Here is a 12,417-nt window from a genome sequence, read left to right as displayed (position 1 = left end):
TGTCCAAGACTCAGAGAGAGTACACGCTGCACTCCTTAGTTCCAAACCCTTGTTTAGTCCCCGCTGCAATTTTGACTGTGTGATAGGAGCGAGGGCTTCTGAGTTTAGTGCTATGGTTAACACCCACAACCAAAGACAATTCTTTACCCTACCCCTGCTCTCCTTCCCAGCCCCTCACATCAGATAATGATGAAAGGAACCAAGGGGGAGGTCTTGGGCCCGCAACACCCTCCTAACCACTGTGTGCTCTTCCCCTCTTCCCTCCCCCATGCAGGGAAGCCCCAGGGCGGCTCTGTGACTACCCAGCTCCCAGGAAAGCTGTTCACTGACTTTGAGGCCTGGGACCCCCACAGATCCCAGGGAAGGCGCCCCGAAACCCAAGGTCCTAAATATTGCCACTCTTCCTTTGATGCCATCACTGTAGGTAAGATGGTTCCACCCATGCATTGCTTCTCCTCCCCACATTTCAGGGGTCTCCAGAGCTGGAGTTCAAGGGGGAGTATAAATGATAAAATCCAGAAATTCCAGCCACAGGGATTCTGCAAGGTAGCAAGCCCACGCCAAGCAAAACACTACTTTCTCCTTCCGCCCCAACTGTGCCCGCTGCATCCTCTCTGGTCAGCTTGGGAGGCTGGGTTCTAGGAATGCACCTTCCCTGGAAGGAAGGCAGGAGACGGGTGGTCACTGCTCAACTCTCTCTCGTCTCTCTGGGCAGACAGGCAGCAGCGACTGTACATTTTTCAAGGGAGCCACTTCTGGGAGGTGGGAGCTGATGGCAATGTCTCAGAGCCCCACCCGCTGCAGGAAAGGTGGGCCGGGCTGCCCCCCAACATTGAGGCTGCCGCAGTGTCACTGGAGAATGGAGACTTCTACTTCTTCAAAGGTACCAACCCTGGGGCAGATGAGAACATTGAGACCTACAGAGGAAAGATGTCCTGCCCAAGGTCAAAAGAGGGGAGGCACCTCCATTCCAATCCCAACTGTGGCCTGGGCCACTCTACCAGGAGATTCCTTTAGTGGTGGATTGGGGAGGGCGGTGTCCAGGTTGTTCTAGGGCAGTGATGGCGAACCTTTTGAGCTCGGTGTGTCAGCATTTTGAAAAACCCTAACTTAACTCTGGTGCCGTGTCACATATAGAAATTTTTTGATATTTGCAACCATAGTAAAACAAAGACATATTTTTGATATTTATTTTATATATTTAAATGCCATTTAACAAAGAAAAAATCAACCAAAAAAATGAGTTCACGTGTCACCTCTGACACGCATGTCATAGGTTCGCCATCACTGTTCTAGAGGGAGAGGGTGGGAGAATCCCAGAGAAGACTCTAGAGCAAGCATGTCAAACTCCGCAGCTGGCAAGTCTGACATGCTTGCTCTAGGGAAGAGAGGACCACTCCTGACCTCTGTGATTCTGCCAAGTCCTGCCTTCCTTGGAATCCTGGCTGCAGGAGGTTGGGCGTGTCACTTAATTCTTGGAGCTTGAATTTTTTGAATGGGGAACACAATCCCTCAGGTTTGTTGGGGAAGAAGGATGAAAAGAACATACTGTCTGAGCAGTGTGCAGTATGTTACTTCAGTAAACAGTGTTCATTCATTCATTCATTCATTCAACAAGTATTGAGTGCCTTCTATGGCCTGGACTCGGTTGGAGGCGTTGGGATACAGTCGTGAACAAAACTCCCTGCCCTCCTAGAACTGTTGGGAGTCATGGCAGTGAAGAAAGCCCCTGGCCTTCCCTGGAGCCCAGTCCTCACCCAGGGAGAGTGCCCCCTGCTACCCAGGGAGGGGCTAGACATGTTCCTTTAGCGCTATCTGCCCTCTGCTGACACCTGCTGGAAGCCCTAGGGTTCATAACCAAATATTAGTATGATCCATTTTATCACAAGTACTAACCACCTTGGGCTCCAACGCAAGAAGGAACAGAGGTACAGGGGGACGGAGTTGGGGTGGAGGCCCAAAGGGTGAGAGCTGCCAGCTCACCCTGGCTCTCCCAATGCCCTGCAGGGAGCCGATGCTGGAGGTTTCGGGGCCCCAAGCCAGTGTGGGGCTCTCTACAGCTGTGCCGGGCAGGAGGCCTGCCTCGCCACCCGGACGCAGCCCTCTTCTTTCCTCCTCTGAGCCGCCTCGTCCTCTTCAAGGGTGCCCGCTACTATGTGCTGGCCCCAGGGGGGCTGCAGGTGGAACCCTATTACCCCCGAGGCCTGCAGGACTGGGGTGGTGTCCCTGAAGAGGTCAGTGGTGCCCTGCCCCAGCCAGATGGCTCCGTCATATTCTTCAGGGATGACCGCTACTGGCACCTGGATCAGACCAAACTGCGGGTGACTGCCTCGGGCCGCTGGGCCGCAGAGCTGCCCTGGATGGGCTGCTGGCATGTGAACTCGGGGGGCGCCCTGTTCTGAAGGCACCCCCACCTCATAGTGAACATTGGGTGCTCTCATGGCCAACGTGTGTCCCCTGCCCCAGGGGCAGAGCCTGTCTTGGAAGCCTCTGAGCCCCCCTGCAAAAGACCCAGCAGAGAAGCTGGTCTGCGTTTGTTCCCTGGAGAATGTGGCTCTCATTGTCTGGGCGCTGTTCCCCAGGACATGGAAGTGGGGCCGGGATCAACCCCAGGAGAAGCCAAAAAGGGTCCCAGACTCCACAGCCTTTTCCCCAAGGACCCTTCCTTCCCTTGGGCCTGGGGATTTTGTTTTTTCTGCTAAAGGTGCAGGTCCTGTCTATGAGGCAGCAGCACTGGGCAACAGGGAGGATGCAAATCTCAGCAGAGAGATTGGGACCACTTTGCAAGACTGTTGCCTTCCCCTGAGGACCTTCCGGCTCAGTTCTTGGAGAATTGTGTCATATTTAACAGAGGCCCCGTCCCCAGAAAGCCTGGATGGGTTGGGTACGAGGGTCTCCCACCTCGAGGCCCTGAGTGGGGTCAGGACCCAGAGTAGGAGGGAGACAGATGTAGTGCAGCTCTTTGTGGGAGGCTGGAATAGAGGGGTCCCCAGCTGGTGGGCCTGGAGGCACAAACCAGCCTTCTCTGGAAAAGCTTCCAGGGAGAGCAGGTGGGCATGGATGCTGGTGAGATGGAGACTGTTCTTTCTTCTGATCAAGCCAGGACCGGCAGGCTGTGTGTGAGAGAGTGAGTGAGTGTGTGTGTGTGTGTGTGTGATGGGAAGAGGAAGCCTACCTCTCCTCAAAAAGCTAAATGTCCTTGTCCCCTCCCCTCCCCACTCAGGCCAGATGGAGAAGCCCCTGTGGCAGGGGGAGGGCAGGGGCCTCTCTGGGGGGCCTCACTGCTGCCCGCAGGCGCTGGGGGCTCTGCAGGCTGGGGGAGGCTTGGGTTCACAGTGGCTCCATCCTCCAGGCCACACACACAGCATTCCAGGCGCTCCTCCTGGCTGGTCGGGAATAGCTGGGATTCCTACAGAAGGAACCAGCTCCCCCTGGCACTCTGCCTTCGGCCTCAGCCAGCCTCAGGGCTTTAGCATCTGGCTCTGACCCTCCCCCCTCCCCCCTGCCGGGGCGCATTTGCACCCCCAGGGCCCTCCGCACATTGACCTCAGCCAGACCGGGGCTCCAGGGGACTGGGAGAATGGTTTGGCAAAGTGCAGCCCTCAGCTTCCCACGGGCATTCCTGGCCCTGTGCCTTCATTTTTTCCTCTGCGCAGCGGGGAAAATGACCTTTGACTGCCCTTGGGTGCCTGTGTTTTTGCTCCGCCCAGTCCTTGGGGAGGCGGAGGGAGGAGGCTCTACGCCTGCCCGTTTCCCTCCGGCTTGAACTTCTGCAGAAGGGAAGGCGGGTCACCTTCACCATCCTCACCAGGGCCTCCTCGCTCCCGCCTCAAGGCACTGACACTTTGCTTGCAGCTTTATTGACTGATTTGAGGGAAAGAGCAGGTTTCTCAGAGGGGGCAGGGAACCCGGAGGTTAGGTTCTCTAGGGGGCGATGCCCGAAGAACCTGAAATACCCAAGAGATGAATGTGAGGCTCTGCCAGGGTGGCCAGCAGGCACTGGGTGATGCCAGGGGATGGGGGCCCCCGGGGCACTATGGGAGGAATGGAGCTCCAGGTGACCGGGGCTCTGCATTGGGTGGGCGACAGATGACTGGTGGCACCGTCACATGGACGGTGGGCCTGCTTGCCCGCGGGGGGCGCTCTGGGAGCGCGGCTCTGAGCAGGGGCAGCTCTGGGATGTGCTGAGAGCGCTCAGCGTCAGGGACAGGAGAAAGCTGCGGGGAGTCAGGGGTCAGGAGAGGATGGGGGGCACAGAGGCGTTAAGTGGGGGCGCTCCGGGGGCCCCCGGCAACCCCCGCCCCGCCCGAAGCCCGCGCCTCACCCAGATCCGGGTGCTCCAGAATGCAGTGCGCTACGTAGGCCGGGTTGCTGTGCAGGGTCCTGCATTTCTTGCAAAAGAGGATCTCGCAGAGCTCGCAACCCCCGCCGCTCGGTGGCGGCCCCTGGGTCTGCAGCACACACGGCTCCTCCGGGAGGTTCCGCCTCCTGCGGGCGGACACCCGGACGCTCAGGGCGCCGCGCCGGCCCCGCCCGCCGGGTCCCGGGGCGCGCCCGCCCTCACCTGTCCGCCGGGGCCGCGGGGCCGCGGAGCAAGGCCAAGGGCAGGAGCCAGCCCCAGAAGCCGCTGTCCGCGCGCCGCAGCAGCGCCACCTGCTGGGCGCTGGGCTCCTGGCGCAGCGGGCTGTAGGCCACGCTCCCCCCGCGGCCCTCGGCGTCCTCCGCCTCCCGCCGCTCCGCCTCGCCCGCGGCCGCACTCTCCGGCGGCTGCCTCCCCTCGTCTTCCTCCTCCGACCCCTCCTCCTCCGCCTCCTCCTCCCGGACCCCCGGCTCCTCCGGCTCCTTCTTCCACAAGGGGGTCTTCACGCCTGCGGGCGGGAGGAGAGAAGGTCGTACCCTGACTCTTGTGCCCACAACCCCACTCTTCCCCACCCCCACCTCCCCGAAAAAGGCACCTCAAGGATGGTGCGTACGCAGGAGCCAGCAGGACTCCAAGAGAAAGTTAGCGCGTCCAGGATTCCCGGGCCAGGCCGGGGTCTGCCTGGCTGCACCCCCCACCCCACCTGATTGCCCCGGTGTCTGCGCTTCCTGGGACTGAGGATTGAGACAGGCCGTTTGCTCGTCTGTGAAATGGGAGAGTAGTGCCTCTTTCAGGGTTGATGTGAGGCAGGTGTGAGATCGCCGAGTGCCAGGCGCCCACGCGGGCTTGGCCAGCGGGAAGCAATGAACAGGAGGCAGCCAGGAGAGTTCCGAACCTGGCACCAGTGAGGGCTCATCGCCTTCTCTCTAACTGGCTCTAGGGTGGGTGCTGGTCCGTGGCCATCAATAAACATGGTGTACTGGCTGGAATCCCAACGCGTGGCTGTTTACGTTTTGTTTTCTAGATGGGACTTCCTTCTTCCAAGCGGGCCTGGCCTTAAGGGAGCCCAGCATCGCCTGTGGAGGGTGGGTGGGCAGTGGGCACACAGCACCTCGTATGATTAGAAAACGGGGCCTCCAATGGGCAGACCGGTTAGGAAAAAGTGTGTCTTCCTCCTTCCAGGCATGACCCCAATTGCCAGCCAGATTCAACCGCCACTGACCCCTCTTGCTGATGTCTTTGTTCGACTCTAAGCAGTGGCCCTTGCGGGCAGGAAGTTCCTGGGCTGACATGGAAAGCAACCTGGCTGACGGGGGTGCAGGGGGTGTCCACCCTCAGCAGCAAACACTAGCCCAGCACCCTGGTGTGCCCTGCGGGCAGCTGGCCCCGGGGAGCCAGCCTTGTCATGAGAAGGGGGAGGGTGACAGAGGAGGCACAACTTCTGGGGTTTGCCCTGGAGAGGTGAAGACGACTTGCCATCGATGCCTGCCTAACCTACAGAGGTTGGAGACAAAGGGGGATCCTAATCACATTAGCATTCTAGCTCACATGTATCAAGCACCAATTACATGCAATCACCACCCTAGACTCTCTTCATACATCGTGTCCCTTCATCTTCACAACCCCCTCAGCTGGGTGAGGGATGAGGTAGGTCACGGAGGGGCCTGCGAATTTCATCTAAGGTTTTTGGAAACCTTCCAAGAAAAGTTGCTGCAGAGATTCTGCCTGTTCTTGGAGCTTTGTGGTTGTGAAAGGCCAGACCCACTGCACAGCCAGAGGGGCTGCTGGGGACTTTGCAGGAGGAGGGGGCACTGGAAAGAAAGGTTGGGACTTCGGGTGCCGGCCCATGGAGTTTGGACGTTGGTTGCCTATGAAGTTCACAGAGGCATTTAGCAAAGGGTCCAGAGCTAAACTCATGTGTTTGGACTGTATCACTGTGTCCCTTCCATCCCCATCCCACCGCGCTCACTAAACACCAAAGGCCACAGCCCTTCAGCACTGGGAGCCACTGAATGTCCTGATGCAGGGACTCGCGCAGAACTGACAGAGGGAGACCCACTGTGGTCCAGGCAAGAGAAGACAAAAGTCCGAATCGCAGGAGGTAAAGAAGGAGCAGATACCAAGAATATTCAGGAAAGAGAAAAGAGAGGGTTTGTACCTGGATGGGTATAACCTTAAAAAGGCTGGACTTCTACTCTGGGGTTACCATGGTGATGAGCTGGTTGGTCCACCCTGTAGTCAAGATACCCTGTCCTCTGGCTCCACCCTGCCTCCAGCCCCACTTACCGTCCTTATCCATCCTTCCCAGGGCGATGCTGCCTTCTTCGCCCGATCAGAGCCTGGGATGAGAGGAAGTAGCAGAACCCATAGAACTTGGTCTGGTCTCCAGGGCTTCAGTTGGATCACCTGGGCGGGGCTGGAACCTCACCTGCCCATATGGTTCCACTCAGGAATCTGCCTTTTCTAGGCCTCCACCCAGATATCCCCTACCTTCCTCGTGAAACGGCATTATTGAAAGACAGCAGAGGGTGGGTTCAAACCTAGCTCCAGCACATAAATATATATATTTTTTGTTAATCCTCACCCGAGGATATTTTTCCATTGATTTTTAGGGAGAGTGGAGGAGAGAGGGAAAGACAGAGAGAAACATTGATGTGAGAGAAACACATTGATTGGCTGCCTCCAACCAGGGCCAGGACCCAAGGAGCCTGCAACCAAGGTATGTGTCCTTGACCGGGATTGAACCTGGGACCCTTTGGTCCACAGGCCGATGCTCTATCCACTGAGCCAAACAGGCTAGGGCTCTAGCACATAAATATAAAAGGTGTCTGGCTCCGTGGATAGGCCTGCAGACTGAAGGGTCCCAGTTTGATTCTGGTCAAGGGCAAATGCCGGGGTTGTGGGCTTGATCCCCAGTAGGGGGCGTGCAGGAGGCGGCCAATCAATGATTCTGTCTTATCATTGATGTTTCTCTCTCTCCTCTCTGAAATCAATTATATATATATATACTTACAGGTGTCTGGTCTTCTGCATGTTCTCTCTCTGACCCTCAGTCTCCTCATCTGTAAACCAGATGTTGTGGTACAATACCACTTTACCTGGCCCACAGAATCCACTTAGACCACTGCTTATTGTATCATTATTTTCTCTCCTCCCCTTTCTGTTCTATCCCTATCCTTCCTCAGCCCTGCACCCCACTTCACTACGGCCAGCTCACTGCCTCAGCTCAGGGGAAACCCAGCTGCCTGGCATGAGGGCATTCAGACCCGCTGAGAGGATCATATAAGCGAGGAACTAGGGCCTCCTGCTGCTCCGGTTTTCTTGGGGACAACCATCAGGCCTTGATGCCTTTAGAAGGTAATTGAAAGAAACTTCCCTTCTAAATGGTCAAGAAAAGCCTTGCATGCTCTGAGCACCCCGTTCCCTCTGCCTCACGTCCCACCTCTCTTTGTTATTCCTGGAACATGCCAAGCAGGCTCCTGCCAGAGCTTTTCTTAAAATATTTTTTATTGATTTCAGAGAGGAAGAGGGAGGGAGAGAAACATCAATGATGAGAGAGAATCATTGATTGGATGCCTATTGCACGCCCCCTACTGGGGACAGAGCCAGTAACCCGGGCATGTGCCCTGACTGGGAGTTGAACCGTGACCTTCTGGTTCATAGGTCGATGCTCAGCTACCAAGCCATGCAGGCCAGGCTGCCAGAGCTTTTACACTGGCTGTTCCCTCTGCCCCAGTACCCTTCCCCCAGATCCCTGCAGGTCCTGCTCCCTTACTTCTCTCAGGTCTCCGTTCAATATCATCCCATCAGGGAGTGCCGGGAGCCGGTCCATCCTTGCTGTTTCAAGGGACCTGGCACATATGGCATACTGTTCTTAATATGTTTGCTCACCTTCTTGGCACTATGTGTTTTAACCAAGGTCTCCTCTCTGAGAAAGGTTGTTTCCCCAGGTAGGGATTTTCCCCTGAAGTTAAGGTGGGAATAAAACCTCTTAACTAGTGCCAGGTGGGTAATTAATCACTTTAACTAGGAACAATCATGCTTAAGCTACATAATCTTTACTCCCTGGAATGGAGATAAGAAACGCCCTAACCTTTGTAATAGAGATTGATAGGATTGAATCAACTGGTATAAATACAGATGCAATAAGACAGCAAGAGTCAGAACTTAGAATACAGAACCAGAAGAAGACAGAACCAAGAGAAGACAGAACCTACACAGAACCTACAGACTGAAGAACTTCGCTGGAGAGAACATGGCAAAAGATCCTGGACTGAACCTGACTACAGAAATTGGCAAGAGAACCTGACTAGAACCTGGTAACAGAACCTGCCTGGAGAACCTGGCTAGAACCTGGCTAGAGAACCTCGCTATGATGATCAACTGAACACTGTCTCCGTGTCCTTCCTTCTTCACTGACTCCGTCTACGCCTTTGGGGACCCCTGGACCTGCTGGGGCAGGACCCCAGCATATGGCGCCCGAACAGGGACCCCTAGGTAAGCCCCACTCTCGGGATGGATAGGACTCCACCGTAGGAAGAGGGTGGATAGTCTTCGCCGACTCCGTCCACACCTTTGGGAACCCCTGGAACAGGATTCCCCTAGGTAAGCCCCCCCCCATTGAGAACCCCCACATTCGGGACGGATAGGACTCCACCAGGGTACTTCAGACCCCCCTATAGAGGATAAGTAGGGTAAGAAGGTGGATAGTACAGAACTTAGATTGAGAAGATGTGCCATACTGAGTCCAAAGAAAGAAGACTCTGTATTGATTCTTAGATTGAGAAGATGTGCCATACTGAGTCCAAAGAAAGAAGACTCTGTATTGATCTTTAGATTAAGAAGATGTGCCATACTGAGTCTAAAGAAATAAGACTCTGTATTGATCTTTTAACACATATGCTTGCTAGCAGAGGAATTAAGGTTACTCCCAGTCAGAACGTTTTATACAAGAAGTATGTCCATGCTTTTCTGAGGAAGGAAAGGTAAATGTAAAGGCATGGGAGAAGGTAGGCCCAAGGAGCCTTATCCTTAACCCCACTGCAGCCTTTCCACCCGGTAAAGTGCAGGATTGGCAAGCTCTCCCTGGGGTGATAGATCAGGACTCAGGTAATAGCGGAAAGCACCAATCCTACTCTTAAAATGGATACAAGAGAGCATTTGGGGTTTTTCTTTTTAATGCCCGATTTTAAAAAATAAAAAAGGGGGAATTTGCCGGGAGCCGGTCCATCCTTGCTGTTTCAAGGGACCTGGCACATATGGCATACTGTTCTTAATATGTTTGCTCACCTTCTTGGCACTATGTGTTTTAACCAAGGTCTCCTCTCTGAGAAAGGTTGTTTCCCCAGGTAGGGATTTTCCCCTGAAGTTAAGGTGGGAATAAAACCTCTTAACTAGTGCCAGGTGGGTAATTAATCACTTTAACTAGGAACAATCATGCTTAAGCTACATAATCTTTACTCCCTGGAATGGAGATAAGAAACGCCCTAACCTTTGTAATAGAGATTGATAGGATTGAATCAACTGGTATAAATACAGATGCAATAAGACAGCAAGAGTCAGAACTTAGAATACAGAACCAGAAGAAGACAGAACCAAGAGAAGACAGAACCTACACAGAACCTACAGACTGAAGAACTTCGCTGGAGAGAACATGGCAAAAGATCCTGGACTGAACCTGACTACAGAAATTGGCAAGAGAACCTGACTAGAACCTGGTAACAGAACCTGCCTGGAGAACCTGGCTAGAACCTGGCTAGAGAACCTCGCTATGATGATCAACTGAACACTGTCTCCGTGTCCTTCCTTCTTCACTGACTCCGTCTACGCCTTTGGGGACCCCTGGACCTGCTGGGGCAGGACCCCAGCAAGGGAGGCCTTGCCCAACCACCATATATAAAATTCCCCACACACACACCCATCTCTTTAGTCCTTTAGTTTTCTCCATCTGACTCACATAGATTTATTTGTTTGCTATTTGTCAAGCAGCACTCCTTAACATGCAAGCAGTCTCCATCGAGTCAGGGGCCTCATTGATTGCTCTAGATGTAGGCCTATAATAGTGTCTGGCCCCCAGTAGGTACTCAAGACATACTTGTTGAATGAATGCATTGCTGTGGCCCTGGGGTGAGGTACTATGAGCGACAGCCCACTGTGGAGGAATCTTGTGGGTAGAGTTAGGGATGTGCAGATTCTCAAAAGAAAGTGCGGGGGGGCGGGGGGGGGGTGGTCATGGTGTGTAGACAAGGATGCTGGGAGAATCACCGAGAGCTGGGACCCACCCTGCCCCGAGCATGTGTGTTCTTACAGTCTGATACTTTCCACATACATGATACCTTTATTCCTCACCCTCACAACACCCCAGGGAGGTAGATAGTAGTGTTCCCATGTTACACTTGGGAAAACTAAGGCACAGAGAGGCTAGGTAGCATATGAAGGTCACAGAGGAACTTAGCAGAGGGTCCAGGGCTAAACTCATGTCTTTAGACTCTGTCACCGTGTGTATTCATCTCCATCCTACAGTGCTCACTAACCACCGCGGCACCCCCTGGCCCTCCTTCCCTGCCCCCCATGCCCCAGAAGCCTCCACTGTGTTCAACCCCACTTTTCCTCCCTGTTCCAGCTCCAGGGCGGGCTCTGCAGGGCAGTCCTTGCCAGCCAGGAAGAGTTAACAGGAGTGTTTGTAGCAGCCGCTGTCTCCAAGGAGAGGAGAGAAGAAAGGAGGGTGGAGAGGCCAGGCCAGGCTCCATTGAGGTCCGGCTGGCGGTGGGGGGTGGGAGGCAGCCAGCGGGACCTGTCCAGCCCTGGAGGGGAGACAGGAGTGTCCTCACTTCCATCTGTCCTGGCAGGTGGCGAACTCTGGGTCCACTGGGCAGCCAAAGAGTGAGGTTGTTGCAGGGCCACCAAGTAGGGAAAGTCCTGGCAGGGACTGAGGGATGTGGGAGGGGGCGGGACCTGGCCAGCCTGGGGGAGGCGGCTGAAGCCAGTGGCAAGTGGCAGAACCTGAAATCCGAGGCTCTCCCAGGGTAGAAGGGGAACCGGGAGTCAGGAAGAACCAGCCAAGACACAGCAGGTGGCAGGAGTGAAGACAAAGAGCAGGACAGAAGAGGTGCCCACCTCCTCCTCCTCCGCTGAGGGTCAAGCCATGTCCCAGCATGGGAGACGAGGGAGGAGGCCTGGGACCCCAGGGCCTCCGGTGCGCAGCATCCGGCCCTTTAAGTCCAGCGAGCAGTACCTGGAAGCCATGAAGGAGGATCTGGCCGAGTGGCTCCGGGATCTCTATGGGCTGGACATCAGTGCTGCCAACTTCCTGCAGGTGCTGGAGACGGGCCTGGTGCTGTGCCGGCATGCCAACGCCATCACCGAGGCTGCCCTGGCCTTCCTGGCTGCAGCACCTGCCCGAGCCCGCAGGATTCCCGTGCCGCGGGCCGGGGTGTCCTGCAATGGGGCTGCCCAGCCAGGCACCTTCCAGGCCCGGGACAACGTCTCCAACTTCATCGAGTGGTGTCGCAAGGAGATGGGCATCCAAGGTACGCCCCTGGCCCTCCCCTTCCCAGACCCTTACCTTGCTGGGCGCCCCCCTCCTCTCCGAGGCCCAGGCTGTACTGAGGGCCAACAGCCAGGGTCCTCCTTCCAGATTTGCCTTGGGCCAGCTCATCCCTTTTCATCCTTCTGTTTCCCCATCTCATAGTAAATCCTCAGTAAAGAAAGGTGTTCGTTGAATGATTCATTCAACAAACACATGCTGAGTCCCTATCTCCTTTGTGTGAAGCGCCGAGGACGGAGAGCTCTGATCCCCAGTTCCAAGGAGTTCAGGGTCTAGGAATGGAGGCGGATGAGTGAGGAGACACATACACGACAGCCCATTGTGATAAAAGCTCAGGAGAGGGGTGTGAGCGCCGGGGAGGGAACAGCTACCTGATGAGGTGGAAGGTGGGGGCAGAGAGAGGCCGCATGGAAGAAGGAAGTGTGAGCTGCATCTTGAGGCATGGAGTTTGGGGGAAAAGCAGGGGACCAGCAGGGGCAGCACCGTTTGGTGACTGGGAGGGCACAGGCCG

At 55.5% G+C, this 12,417-nt stretch overlaps 2 protein-coding genes across 10 annotated transcripts in view; one reads left to right on the top strand and one right to left on the bottom strand.

The window, feature by feature from the left end:
* MMP28 (matrix metallopeptidase 28) overlaps positions 1-12,417 on the top strand; it is a 40,400-nt gene that overhangs the window by 21,253 nt on the left and 6,730 nt on the right. For 2 of the 9 annotated variants that reach the window (XM_036339423.1, XM_036339424.1), the window contains 3 exons: positions 275-424; positions 720-883; positions 11,676-11,889. In XM_036339423.1, coding sequence (XP_036195316.1) covers positions 275-424; positions 720-883; positions 11,676-11,889 — 528 coding nt within the window. Of the gene's footprint in view, positions 1-274; positions 425-715; positions 884-1,382; positions 1,945-2,007; positions 5,356-7,545; positions 7,718-11,675; positions 11,890-12,417 lie in introns of those variants that run through there. The other 7 variants (XR_004972744.1, XM_036339425.1, XM_036339427.1 and 4 more) reach the window with 7 other exon arrangements.
* On the bottom strand, positions 4,245-6,659 carry CUNH17orf50 (chromosome unknown C17orf50 homolog). Its single transcript, XM_036339419.1, has 3 exons — positions 6,647-6,659; positions 4,565-4,955; positions 4,245-4,488 (listed from the first exon to the last, which is right to left on the bottom strand). The coding sequence occupies exons 1-3, from the start codon at positions 6,657-6,659 to the stop codon at positions 4,263-4,265; spliced, it is 630 nt and encodes a 209-aa protein (XP_036195312.1). The 3' UTR covers positions 4,245-4,262.

The sequence above is a fragment of the Myotis myotis genome, unplaced genomic scaffold, assembly GCF_014108235.1.
Source record: "Myotis myotis isolate mMyoMyo1 unplaced genomic scaffold, mMyoMyo1.p scaffold_m19_p_17, whole genome shotgun sequence".
NCBI lineage: Eukaryota > Metazoa > Chordata > Mammalia > Chiroptera > Vespertilionidae > Myotis > Myotis myotis.
The sequence above is the reverse complement of the archived record's forward strand: the minus strand, read 5'-3'. Positions and strand labels throughout refer to the sequence as shown.